This window comes from Oryctolagus cuniculus, chromosome 5 (assembly GCF_964237555.1).
Source record: "Oryctolagus cuniculus chromosome 5, mOryCun1.1, whole genome shotgun sequence".
Taxonomy (NCBI): domain Eukaryota; kingdom Metazoa; phylum Chordata; class Mammalia; order Lagomorpha; family Leporidae; genus Oryctolagus; species Oryctolagus cuniculus.
The window spans coordinates 9,307,435-9,321,853 of NC_091436.1; the positions used below are offsets into that span (position 1 = coordinate 9,307,435).

Consider the following 14,419-nt stretch of genomic DNA (forward strand, 5'->3'; position numbering starts at 1 on the left):
AGCACGCAGGGTGCTGGGCAGGACACCCACAGCCCCCTGCCAGCCAGCAGCTGAGAGGCTACTGCTCATTCCACAACAGGTGACGGGGCAGGCTTTACAGGGAGGCAGCAGGATGTTCGAGCTGCACGTGTTGACAGGTGCACAGACGCCGGGCAGGCACTGCGTGGCACAGTGGCAAGAACAAAGTCCCTTCCCTCTGCAGTTTCCCGACGTTGGAGCCCAGAGCATGTAGCAAGCACCTCAATGCATTAGCTGAGTCATGAAGACCGGCACAGGGAGTTTTCATGAGGGCAGGGTGATTCACCATGTCAAAACCTTTAGGAGTGAGCAAGACATCTCACTGGCATTCAGCTAAAAAAACAGTTAATCATGGATTAGTGAGGGCAAAGGCAGGAAGCTGAAGGTTTGAAAAATGTAATTATTTCATCCATACTTGAGTTGGGAGAGCCTGTATCTCCTTATTTCCGAATGCCTCACTACTACATTACTGCAATCAATGAATAACGGTAAGAGGGAGCTCTCATTCCCGGAAGGCCGTGCCTGCTCCCCCCCTCGCTGGAGCCAGTGCGCTCCCACCCACAGCCCCAGCTATCTGCGGCCTCACAGCACGCTGGCATGAGCCTGTCGGAAGGCACAGGGACAGAACTGCTTGCCTGAGGAGGCTATGGAGACCCGGGCGCTTCGGCTAAGTTCCACGCTGGCCGTCATAGGCTGATGTCGCATCGACGGGCAGGGAACGCTACTCCACAGCCCCACGGGAGCAAGGCCGCACCCACCCGGCCCACCTGACTTCGTGTCCGTCCGCGGGTCCATGATAACGAACTCCGGCCGCAGCTTGCTGACGCGGCGCCCCTTGAGGATGGGCACGAGCCCGCCCAGGTACTCCAGGTAGAGCGTGTAGCAGGGGCCGCCCACTTCCGGGTCGTCCTCTGTGCGCTTCATGGTGCAGTGCAGCCGCTCGTTGCCGGCTGAGGGGTAGCTGACAAAGTCTCGCATGTTGCTGGGGTCAGGAATTGGGGGCTAGAAGGAAAGACAAGGGAAGAAAAGGAAGTGCTGAGACCACACGGGGGGGGGGGGGTGAAGGGAGAGCGTGCCGGGGCGGGCAGGCTGGGACGCTCGCTGCTACTCCTGGGAGAGGGGGCTGTGTGGCATGAAATGGTTGACTCCTAACAGAATCCCAGGAAGCTCTGAAACACCGAGGCCGGGGTCCTTGTCCGATCACACCGGATCTCTCGGGTGGGCCTGGACATCGGCATGTCCTAACATGACACTGTAAGGCAGCCTGGGGAAAAGAAAACCCCAGAAGATTCTAAAACCATTATGTTTCAGGAAAAAAGAAACCAGAAGTCAATCTGAGAGCTAGAAGTAAAGACAGAATATGAATAAGAACCTATGGTAGGGGCTGGAGCTGTGGCGCAGAGGGTTAAAGCCCCGGCCTGCGGCGCTGTGCATCTCATATGGGCAGTGGTTCAAGTCCTGGCTGCCCCACTTCTATCCAGCTCCCTGCTAAAGCTCCTGGGAAAGCAGTGGGAGATGGTCCAAGCTCTGGGAAGAAGCTCTTGGCTTCTGAATGTCTCAGCTCCGGCCACTGTGGCCATTTGAGGAGTGAACCAGTAGGTGGAAGACCTCTCTCTCGCTCGCTCTCTGCCTCTCTGTAACTCTGCCTTTCCAATAAATAAATAAACCTTAAAAAAAAAAAAAAAGAATCTGCAATGACCCACAGAGGAACAGCAGCTGGCAGGTGGCATCCACGTGCTACCACCATACTCAGGCTGGTTTCTGGAGTTAGAGCGACAGACATCAGTGTGCAGACAGCTGACCAAGTGCTGGGGGCCCCTCCCCTCAGCACCGTGCACTGAAAGCAGACCGAGGCCTAGTCTGAAAGCTCCCCCTATGAGCTACGGAGCAAGTGACTTAATTTCTACAAAACCTTTTTCCTGTTTCTTTAGGTGAGAATGACGGCGACGTCCTCCAGGAAATCAGGACTGACCAGGACAAATGCTAACTAAACATTCGCTCCTTAGATCACCAGGAAGACACAGGAGCCAAGCTGGCCATGAGAGAGACAGCATCTACCTCACAAGGCTACCTCACATCGACACTAACAGTGATGTCTAGGGTGGACTGCAGGCATGGGGGGACATGCGGGATCCTGGGGTGGACTGCAGGCATGGGGACGTGGGGGACCCTGGGGTGGACTGCAGCCATGGGGGGATATGAGGGACCCTGGGGTGGACTGCAGGCATGGGGACGTGGGGGACCCTGGGGTGGACTGCAGCCATGGGGGGATATGAGGGACCCTGGGGTGGACCTCAGGCATGGGGGGACGTGGGGGACCCTGGGGTGGACCTCAGGCATGGGGGAACGTGGGGGACCCTGGGGTGGACTGCAGGCATGGGGGGACGTGGGGGACCCTGGGGTGGACCTCAGGCATGGGGGAACGTGGGGGACCCTGGGGTGGACTGCAGGCATGGGGGGACGTGGGGGACCCTGGGGTGGACTGCAGGCATGGGGGGACGTGGGGGACCCTGGGGTGGACCTCAGGCATGGGGGAACGTGGGGGACCCTGGGGTGGACTGCAGGCATGGGGGGACGTGGGGGACCCTGGGGTGGACTGCAGCCATGGGGGGACGTGGGGGACCCTGGGGTGGACTGCAGGCTTTGGGGGACGTGGGGGATCCTGCAGAGACTGGTCAAGAAGCAGACAAGACCCTGTACACTTGCTCTGGCCCCTTATTGGTCTCTCCTGCTTCTGCCCACCTCCTGGCAAGCAGCAGGAGCAAGACAGGAGAGACAGGAGGAAAGGGGAAGGGAGACTTTACCTTGATAGTAGGGATGAAGGCAGTGGAGAGGTAGGAGCAGAGGCGAGGGGGCAGGGTCAGCTTGCTGGCGTCCTTGTCTTCTCGGAGGGCACTGGCGATGGCCTGCTGGCACAGCAGCTGCAGGCTGGACACCCGATGCTCCACACGAACCACATACAGGGCTGGGCCTGAAGCCATCAGCAGTCGGGAATCTCGGTGGCCCCAGCAGATGGAAATGATGGGGCGCTGCCAGGAAGTGAAGAGAAGGCGACTTGAGCTTTTGCTCTGGTGGTAGACAAGGGAAGGGTTCGTGTCTCGTCCAAGCAGGCTGGAGGGCCGACAGCTTTGAGTATTAAAGCACCACAGGAAAGGCTAAATGTTGTGTTATGAGAATTCAGTGTTTTCACTGAACGCAGCTAGAATCAAGCGCCAGCATATTTTATGAAGTCCGTCACATGGATTATCTCACTGAATTTGGGGCATAACACTGTGAGCTCTGCAAAGTGCTATCTCCACTCATGGGGCAGCCATGTGTACAGCCACCCATGCTCCCCACCAAGGCACTGGTCACCTGGATCCCAGATTACACAGGGCTCGTTTCCCCGGCTTAAGGAGGAGGTAGGGCAGATAATGTCCCTCCCTTCTGTTCCAGGAGGCAGCATTTGTGTCAGATCAACAGCTGATGTGGGGTCACCAGCAGGGTGACCTGGGGGCTACTAGAGAATGCCGGAGGCCGCCCACCTTTCTCACGAGTCAAACAGGAGCACCGAGGATCAGAGGGGACAGTCGTGTCACGGTGCTTCTGGGACTCACCAAAGGTCACTACCCAGCCACCCATGATGAGACAGGGCCGGGAAGGAGAGCAGAGCGCTCCCTGGAGAGGGGACAGGGAGGAACCCAGTTCCTGGGCTGGCCTCGCTAAGGGCTTGCAGCCATCATCTTCTTTGAAAAGGCAGGCTGAGGGCCGGCGCCGTGGCTCAATAGGCTAATCCTCCACCTTGCGGCGCCGGCACACCAGGTTCTAGTCCCGGTCGGGGCGCCGGATTCTGTCCCGGTTGCCCCTCTTCCAGGCCAGCTCTCTGCTATGGCCAGGGAGTGCAGTGGAGGATGGCCCAGGTGCTTGGGCCCTGCACCCCATGGGAGACCAGGAAAAAGCACCTGGCTCCTGGCTCCTGCCATCGGATCAGCGCGGTGCGCCGGCGGCCATTGGAGGGTGAACCAACGGCAAAGGAAGACCTTTCTCTCTCTCTCTCACTGTCCACTCTGCCTGTCAAAAAAAAAAAAAAAAAAAGGCAGGCTGAAATCCAAAAATGCCAGTGAGAAACTTGGTGTACTGACAACACCCAGAGCTCGGGGGACTGTCTGCGTGAAACTTGGTGTACTGACAACACCCAGAGCTCGGGGGACCGTCTGCGTGAAACTCGGTGTACTGGCAATACCCAGAGCTCGGGGGACCATCTGCGTGAAACTCGGTGTACTGACAACACCCAGAGCTCGGGGGACCGTCTGCGTGAAACTTAGTGTACTGGCAACACCCAGAACTCGGGGACCGTCTGTGTGAAACTTAGTGTACTGGCAGCACCCAGAGCTCGGGGGACTGTCTGCGTGAAACTTAGTGTACTGACAACACCCAGAGCTCGGGGACTGTCTGCGGGAGATCAGTCAGGGAAGAAACAGCTGAGGGCTGTGACAGAGAAGCAGCCAGGGATCTGCTCATTCCGATTCGCATAGGTGGAGCGTTAATTTAATGAGGTCTCAAGGGGTTTCAAAGATCAGACGTGGAAGTCTCAGCTCTTTTCTAAGGACAGATAGAACAGAGTTTTCACAACACTTTAGTGACAAACATCAAGATAAAAGGAACACACGAAGACATTTCCTTAAAACAGCCTCTAGGGTCCGCCAATCCTGGTTTCAGCTTCAAAGCAAAATGCAAGGCTGAAGGTAATTCGTCTTCCGGTTCCCCTGCACGAGCCACGCAGCCCCCTGAGCTGGACAGTGTGTTTTGTTGGCCATGGAGTCTGGAACGCAGGTCTAGGGGCTCGTGGAGCCCTTCCAAGATGAGCCTCTCATGAGGTCACCCCGCAGAGAAGGAGCTGCTAACGCAGGGAAAAGCAGGCACCGGCAAGACAAGGGAGACACACACACTTCTCACATGCCACCAACCCTGTGTTCAGGTTACAGCACGGGTTCTATCAGTACCAAGATCATCCTTGATCTTGGAGACACACTGCTTCCCCGTAGGCCTGGCGCTCTCATGGAAACAGCTGTCAGCCACCACAAGCCTGGCTGCGCTGGAGGCAGCAGTTCTGGGTGGTTCCTTCCTCCAGCATCCCACTTTGCTTTCGCTGATGTCCCTGAGGTGACAACGGTCATAGCAGCAGGGATCACTTGCCCTCCCGTTCTCCTGCCCGCTCCCTACGCCTGGATCTGTCAGAGCCACTGATGTCATTATGATAGATACTCATCACACGTACCTTTGTACCCAGCACTTCAGCTATCAGACTCAGAAGGCATGAGCGCCCTCTGCCAGGGGCCTGCGTCGTGAAGCAGCAGGTTAAACCCCTGCTCGCCGTGTCGGTGTTCCGCATCAGAAGGCGGGCGCTAGTACCAGCTGCGCTGCTCCCAATCCTGCTCCCATCCTGCTCCCTCAAACAAGCAGGGAAGGCAGCAGATGACGGCCCCAGTGTCTGGGCCTCTGCCATGCACGCAGGAGACTTGGAAGGAGCTCCAGGCTCCTGGCTTCAGGCTGGCCCAGCCCTGGCTCTTGTGGCCATTTGGGGAGTGAACCAGGGGATGGAAGATCTCTTTCCTACTGTCTCGCCCTGTCATTCTTTCAAGAAACAAACCCCTCTATTCCTGTCACCTGTGTCAACACCAGCCACGGCACTGCATTCCAACAGCACACTGAGTGCTTACATCTGATACCTCACAACCGTCTCCATCACATCAGCACTGCATGTAACACAGGTGGAAACCACAAGGGGCTGTGTCCTCTGAGAGTAACTGGGACAGCTCGTGCCACAAGGTGCGGCCTTGTGTATGTGTCAGTACATTGATATACTGTGTCAAGTTGCACTGAAAATTTTACCTGTCAATCACAAATAAAGCCATGAACCTGAATTCTTCCCTTAACTCCCTTGGTCGAGGCTACTTTCCTTAGAAACCCAGCGAACAACATGCCTACAGAAAGGCAAGCTGACCAGAGGAGAGACTGGCTGCGTTTCCCTGCCCTAAGACCACTGTCGGCAAATGGATCACGAAGCACAGAAAAGAGCCCACGGTCACACAGGTCCGCAGCGGGCGGCAGTGACTGCGCCAGGTGGTATCAAGAGGAGACCACAGAACTGCAGCTCCGGGAGGTGAGGGAAGACCGTGCTTCTCCAGACGGGATGTTGCCTTTAACTCAGCCACGTAGCAGTCAGAGGACGCAAATGGCTAACGGACTGGCTTCCAGGACCCGGGGAAGAGTTGCCAGTTTGCCTGGAGAATGACACTGGAGGGTCTCAAGGCAGGAATTACTATCTGGAGTAAGGTTAGCAGGAAACTCCTGTTCTGCTACAACAGGGCAAGGACACCAACAGAAACTCACATTAGACACTTTGGGGTGCAGCACTCATCCAAGTCGGTGACAGTTTATTTTAGAGAGGGGGTGGGGACACATCTGAAACTTTCTGTATCATATACTGCAGGAAAGATGATAAAGTTGCAAAAAAGTGTTGGTACCTTTGCAAATATTTATAAAGCTACATTAGTTAAAAAAAAAATGAGAACTGCTGCTCTTGTCTCAGGTTCTGAGGTGTCAGTGATGTGGGAAAACCAATTTTTATGAGCGCCACTTAATCAGCGTTCAGGGGGCAGAGCCATGGCCTCCGGGATGCCTGTAAACCCACAGAAGGCCCCTTTGTAACAGATCATCTTACTTTAAAAAGTCACATTTTCTCTCCTGCTGCTGCCCAGTTTTCCTGGGCCAATTACTGGTCTTCCACCTTGCTTTAAGGCTATCGCTATGGATGTTCTGTGGTTCTAGAATGAACAAGTCAAAACGGAAGTGACTGCACATGCCCAGAGTCGTGGAGGTGGGCATTTTGAAGCTAAGTCTTATTTTGCTTCCCCCCAGTCATCGATTCCTGTCAGCCACCCTGGGTTCAGCAGTGCTTGCACACAGACCTCACCACACAGCGTCTTTCCTCCCTGGGAATGCCCACCTAGGGCATGGGCTGCTCCAGAGAAGCCTTGGGTCACATAAGGGTCCACCCAGATGCAGCTCCCATGCGTCAGTTTTTATTCGAACCGCTGCTATTGGGAGAAGCTCAGCTTTCAGTCGTGGCTCTCATCTCGTTCTCGAATCATGCACTCTGACTCTATTTGGGACTAATGGCTACGCTCCCGATGACACTCACATTTTAAATGTGCATGGAGGCTCACGCTTTCTGCACGTTTCAATCCGAGGCGAGAGGGTATGGAAATGAACTGCATTCCCAGGAGTGCTAGGTGGCAACCCTGGGCTTCCGCCAGTGTGCAGAGCAGTGAGAGCCAGGAGGCTGGGGGCGGGGGGGGGGGGCGCGCAGCACTCACAAGGCGGGTGCAGGTGCGCACCAGACAGGCCAGTTGCTCCTGTCTGGACACCGGGAGCTGCGGTCCTTCAGCGACAGAGGTGCGGCTGCTCTACCTCGCTCCCCCAGCATGGCAGCAAGGGACACAGTAGTCGTGGCATCAACTCCTCACTATGTCTCCTCCTTTCCTGCCACCCACCACGCACATCTGCCACGCGTCACCCAATCACCTATCCGTCTACTGGGATGTTCATCGGCTATTTGGTAATAGTTGTTACACGCATACCATCAGCCAAATGCATTCCAGGTATGAGGGATCAACACTGAGTAAAATCCACTCCCTGCCCTCAGGGAGCTCACGTTCTGTGGTAGGGAGAGGGATCAGCACCTTACTCTTCGACAGCAGAGCAAATGTCAGGAAGCAGAAATGAGGGTGTGTGAACAGAAGCCTGACCCAGACGAGGGGATTTGTTTAATTAATTGAAATTGACAGCTTCCTCACTACATGTTTTTGTACACAGCAGTGAGTTGCCTAGAGTCTTCTAAAAATGTAAGAGGAACAAAAATCAGGGTGTCCTTTACCTAGTAAAAATAAGCTGCATAAGCAGGTTACAGTGAACACAACAAAGGAGTCGGCGTCAACTACGTCGGCCCCAGAAAGAGTAAGGTTTGGGCTGACTGAGGTCCTGGCAGCCAGGAGCTGATCTCTGCGACAGTCAGGACTCTCCCAGCCGCCCTTCCTCACACTTTGTTCCTGTGTGTGTGGCAACCTCTAGGAATGAGGACTGAGTGTGGGCATGTGTGTGTCCTAAGGAAAGGTACCTAGTAGAAGGGATGGTTCAAGTTTAAACAAGCAGGTGTAAAGTTCACTTTAAAACTCTCACCATCAGGCTGGGATGGCTAACGCCAAGGCAAGTGCAGAATACGAAGTTACAATGATTTGGCCACCCACTAAATTATAATAATAAAAGCTAGCTCAAAGATCAAATATCATTTTTAAAAGAGCACAACCATTCTTATATTTTCTTTTTAAAGATTTATTTACTTGAAATGCAGAGTTACAGAGAGGCAGTGGCAGCGGCAGCGGCAGTGGCAGTGGCAGAGAGAGAGAGAGAGAGAGAGATATGCAGAAAGAGAGAGAGAAAGAGAGAGAGAGAGAGAGAGAGAGAGAGAGAGAGAGAGAGAGAGGAGGTCTTCCATCTGCTGGCTCACCCCCAAATGGCCACAATGGCCGGAGCTGGGCCAATCTGAAGCCAGGAGCCAGGAGCTTCTTCCTGGTCTCCCACACAGGTGCAGGGGCCCAAGGATTTGGGCCATTTTCCACTGCTTTCCTAAGCCACAGCAGAGAGCTGGATCGGGAGGTGGATCAGCTAGGACTTGAACCAGTGCCCATATGGGATGCTGGTGCTGCAAGTGGCGGCTTTACTGGCTACGCCACAGTGCCAGCCCCCATTCTTGTATATTCTAAGCACGGCACCCTAAAAGGACTTTCTCATCCAGTCATAGCAAACCACAGGAAAAGCAAAACCCTGGTAGTTTCATGAGAATAAGCAGTTTCTCCTCAACAAACAGGCAAATATGTTTTTGCTGTATGATTTTCCTTCAAGAGTAAAGAAGTATGTGACCAGGGCTGGTGCTGCCACCTGCGACACCAGCATCCCACATGTTGCCATTTCAAGTCCTGGCTGCTCCACTTGCAATCCAGCTCCCTGCTGGTATGCCTGGGAAAGCAGCTGAAGATGACCCAAATCTTTGAGCCTCTACATCAAGGTGAGAGATCTGGAAGAGTTTCCTGGCTCCTGGCTTCAGCCTGGTCCAGCCCCAGCCATTGCAGCCATTTAGGGAGTGAACCAGTGGATGGAAGATCTCTCTCTCTGTAACTCTAACATTCAAATAAATAAAAGAATTCTTTAAAAAAATACATTTTTTTAAAAGGACGTGACCATAGATGTAACTCTTTTGACTTTTCTGTTCTCAAACCAAGCATCTTCCTACAAAATACTGGCATAGTGAGATCCTCCCCGATTTGCCTTTAATGCCAGTTTATAAAACAAGACAAAAATCCAGATCCAACTTATTGCAGCCGACAAACGTCAGTCAGTAAGGCTAACTTTAAAAATCTGTTATATGAGACTGTCAGACATTCAAGTATATAGACATGTCACAGACAACAGGAATCTGAATTACAACATGTATGATAAGAAGGAAAATAAATTACAGTATAGTTCCTTCAGCCACAGGCATTGCTGCTATAAGTAAATCAAGAGAATACATTTTAAAACTGATGCTCCCATTGTATCAGACAACAGCTTTGTGTGCAATAACCTATAATGGAATCAAGTTGGAAATAAGTTATGCAAGCTAACTTGTACTTAGTTCTGTTTACGAGCAGTCCGATGCATTTCCTAACCTCCTTCCTGCTACAAAAACATCTCTGCCCTTGGACTCGTTCAACAGCACAGCACAGCACAGCTCACACGTAATTCAGATTCATCACAGACAAGAGCTAAGATTTGTACATATGATTAATACTGTACTTGATTTTAAATGATATCATTATTTAACTATTATTGCTCAGTTTTTTCCCAACAGTTGAAAGGACCTTCAAGTGAAAAACAGAATCAACAATTTATTAAAATGCTAAGATGCTATAGGGATATTTTTCCAAAAGGAAATCAGTCAAGACCCTCTCTTACCCCTGAGCCCCAACAGTTCAAATTCAAGATCCATGTTAGTTTCATGTGACAGTCACTGAGAACTTTTTAAATGGTTAAACAGCAGCCAAGGCTCTGCTATTGTTTAGGCACAGTGAAGTTCAGAGAAATGAAGAAAACATGGCCTCTGATTTCAAGAAAACAAAACCAGCAGGCGGAGAAGTGCAATCTACGCCCGAGTTAGTAAGCACCTGGGGGCCCAGAGGAGAGGGTCACAACCTGCTGAGGCGGCCCCGAGGAAGGCGGACTTCCTCGCGCTGAGGAGTCGGGCAGGACATTCTCCGCAGAGGAGCAGACCGCGCTGGAGGGGTGCCCTACGGCAGACAGGACCGTGGCCAGGCTGAATGGGGTGCTGCGTCTCAGCACTTGAGCTCACAGATGTTCCAGCAAACACAAAAGCTTTACAAACTCCGTGAGAGCAGAAAACTCCCATCCCCTCCTACTTAGCTCTCATGGTTTGAATGGGCACCCATTAACCTTCACTTCATTAGAAATTATTTGGTCGCTGGCATTTTATTGTAGCACCAGAAAATGGGCTAAGACATTGTCTTTTGGTTAGGCTAGAGATCAAAGCTAGCATAAGATATGAATATAAAGAGCACACAGACTCGTGGTTTAAACAATCACCAGAAAGACTAAAGAAAGCCCCTGCTGACATGAGTTCCCCCAACCTCTGCTCCTGATCACGAATTATTTACTGAGCACGTCTTATGTTCCAGGCAGTGCACGGACAGCGGGGTCATGACTGTAAACAGGGTCATCTCTTCCCCAGTCCCAACTCTACAGGGATGCCAACACCTATGTTTATTGTCAAACAAATGGTCTCAAGTCGATCTCGCCTCAGCAATTCCTTGGGCTCACTTTACCACTTGGAACTATTTCACTCCTACAACAGGAATTAGACATTCCTACCCAATGGCAACGCCCATTGTTTTTATGACTTCCTCTTGACTATGCCTTCCTAGGACTCCACACGTCCCAGGATCAGGCCGCCCAGACCCCGAGGCCGCCCGTTTCCGTAACTTCTGCAGCAGCTCCCTGGATGCCTTGCAGGTTTCTTTCTTTCTTGCGGCTGCTTCGGTCTTTCTGCCACGCTGATTTAGCCAGCTCCTAATTTTAGGCACTCTCCACCACGTCTGACTCCAGGACTGCAGAGGAGTGGGAGGCACTGACATTCAGAGGGCGCTCTCCAGCTCTGGCTGGGACTTCTTCCCAGCTGATCATCGGGAAAGGATCCCACAGCCTCTTCCCCACAGCACTGATGCCAAGTCTTCATGGTTTCTCCTCCTGCTCTCACTTGGTTGAGAGGAGAGCTGTCCTGTCCTAGTCCTGTGGTTTTCCCAGTCTCTCCTTGCAAACCACATCTTCCAACCTGCCCATGTCCCACACTGATCTCCTGCTTCCTTCTTTTGTCTCAAAGCCTTTTTATTTGTTTACAAACATGGTTCTAGTCTCCATTTCAAGTTACCATCCTCGTTGCCTTCCCTTCAAACCTTGCCAAATCAGCTGCTGAAGCTACTATTCAGCACCTTAAAACAACTGTGTGTACACAGCTAACAGACTGACCAGCTGGATGAATAAATCCTGTACAATGGGACTTCCGCCACTATTACTCTACTGAGACCATCTGCGACCTGAGGACCTCCAAGTCCAATGTCCCCCCATGGACATTCCACTGCTGTCTTCTTGCTTGACACCTTCCCTTTACTGGCTCCTCCGTGACAATGTTTTTGTATCTCCTTCCTTCTTTTTGCCACTTGTTAAATAAAGGCGACTGCTAGCCAAGTTCTATGACTGGTTTTCACTTCCATTCCTTTTGGCCAAGATTATAGCAACACCGATATCAGATTAGTCTTCCAAAGTTCTGCCCTGCCTCTCCTTTGCTCATCAAATAAAAATACATGTTGGCCAGTTCTTTTGTCTGAATGCGCCCCCCCCCCCCTCTTCATGCTGAAACCTGACTCCCTGTGGCATGAAGAGATGGGGCCTCTGGAGTCTGGTTCAGTCGCGAGGGCTCTGCCTGCAGGAATGGCACTAGCATCCCTCACAAGAGATGCAGAGGGAGCTCCTGCCTTGCTCTGCCCCCCCCCCCCCCCCGCAGCCCGAGGATGCAACGAGGTGCCAGCCACAGAGCAGAGAGAGTCCTTATCAGACACCACATCTGCCAGCACCTGCTCTTTAACTTCCGGGCCTTCAGCGCCGTGAGAACTGAGTTTCTATTATTTACAAATGACCTGGTCTAAGGTATTTTGTTACCGCAACCTGAAGGAACCAAAACAGCCAGGCACTTCCGACACGACACACATGTGGTCTGAACACATTTCTCCATTCTTATATCATGCTGTTTCCCTTCATAGAACCTATACTGGAGTCCCACTATATTCTATTTCTATAAGCATTTCACTGTTGTTTCCTGCCCCCTCCACACCCCTCCTCTTAGAAGTCATGCTACGACTGCCAGTAGCTAAACTGAGAAATGATACAAATGGCATAGTTTCAAGTTACCTGCTCCCTGGGAAATGAATAATTCACCAAGCAATGCATAGCGAGCAGAGGGCACTCTAAGGCCCACTGACCCTGTCAAGGGGCTCACTGGTCCAGTCAACCAGTGTCCACTGAGGCCTGATCAGGAAGCAGGCCCTGGTCTCAGCACTTAAGTAACAATGTAAGATCTATGAAGCTGCCACATATATTCCAATGGGATGAAATGACTACCCAAACAATATAAGAACTCCAGATTACGCTAAGTGCCGAGACACAAAGAGCACAATCGAACAGAAGCAGCTGTGAGGGAGTGGACAGCACGTGGTGAACAGTGCTTCCTGAGAGATGAGGCTGCGGCAAGACCTGAAGGCTGAAGGGGAGGGAGTCTCGAGTGGACTGGGTGGGAGCATTCCGTTGAGATGAAGCAGGCAGGGAAAAGCCTCCAGGACAGCACATCCACACGTGACAAGAGAAAAGAAGGCTGGGACATCGGACAGGCAGGAGGACATATAAGGGGAGGCCAGGGTTTGTGTCCTGGCTGCTCCGCTTCGGATCGAGCTCCTTGCTAATGCACCCAGGGAAGCGGCAGAAGATGGCTCTGCACACACATGCTGGTGAGGATGTGGGAAAACGAATCCTTGTGCACCACTGGTGGGAATGTAAAATGATACAGCCACTCTGGAAAACACTGCGGTACTCACTCAAACAATCCAACATAAAGCTCCCGTATGACTCAGCAATCACATTTACAGGTGTCTTTCCCAAAGGAACTGAAAGCATGTTCCCAGAGTTATTTGCACGCCCACACTTACTCATGACAGCCAAAAGGCAGGGGGGCCCACATGCATGTCGAGACGAGCGGGCGAACAAAATGTGCTGTATCCATACAATGGCTTTTTCTTTTTCTTTTTTTTTTTTTTGATTTATTTATTTATTTGAAAGGTAGAGTTACACAGAGAGGGGGAGACAGAGATCTTCCATCTGCTGGTTTATTTTCCAAATGGCTACAATGGCTGGAGCTGGACAAGGCTGAAGCCAGGAGCTTCATGCAGGTCTCCCACATGGGTGACAGGGACCCAAGAACTTGGGCCATCTTCTGCTGCTTTCCCAGGTGCATTAGCAGGGAGCTGGCTAAGAAGACGAGAAGCTGGGACTTGAACTGGTGCCCCTGTGGGATGCTGGCATGGCTGCTGCCCCACAACACCAGTCCCTTACTCAGTTTTAAAAAGGAGGCAAATTCAGACATGTGCTACAACTCGGATGAACCTTGAGGACATCATGCTCAATGAAATATGCCAGTCACAAAAAGCCAATACTGCATGATTTTACTTACACAAGGTATGCAGAGTCAAAGGCACAGAAACAGAGTGGAATTGGCGGCTGTCATGACAGAAGGCAATGGGAACCTGGAGTAGTGTTTTAATGGGTTCAGAGTTTCAGTTTGGCAGGAAAAACCCTATAACCTAGTAGTGCAATATTCCTAATGCGACTGAGCCCTACCCTTACAAATGGTTAAGACGGTAAGTTTTAGGTTATGTGTATTTTACCACAACTAAAAAATGAAAAGATATATTGAAATGATTGATACTTGCATCTAATCACAAGTTTCCTCAAGTCAGGCACACCGGCCTCTGATGGGTGTGGCTAGGATGGGAGTCCTGGCCTGTCGTCACCGCCCCCGGGTCAGCCCTGCACCCACTTCTGAGAATCACCTGCTTTATGGTGCTTTACTCAGCCGGGGTTTCCTCACACTGCTCTTTCTGTTTCAGCAAAGAGTCTTTAAAAAAAAATATTTACTTATTTATTTGAAAGAATTAGAGAGGGAGAAAGGTTTTCCATTCACTGGTTCACTCCCCAAATGGCTGCA

The 14,419-nt window shown here is 51.8% G+C and overlaps 1 protein-coding gene across 11 annotated transcripts in view; it reads right to left on the reverse strand.

The window, feature by feature from the left end:
* TULP4 (TUB like protein 4) overlaps window positions 1-14,419 on the reverse strand; it is a 248,201-nt gene that overhangs the window by 19,665 nt on the left and 214,117 nt on the right. For all 11 annotated transcript variants that reach the window (XM_051855194.2, XM_051855187.2, XM_051855193.2 and 8 more), the window contains 2 exons: window positions 2,823-3,047; window positions 786-1,020 (listed from right to left, as the gene is read on the reverse strand). In XM_051855194.2, the coding sequence (XP_051711154.1) occupies window positions 786-1,020; window positions 2,823-3,047 (460 nt within the window). The remainder of the gene's footprint in view (window positions 1-785; window positions 1,021-2,822; window positions 3,048-14,419) is intronic.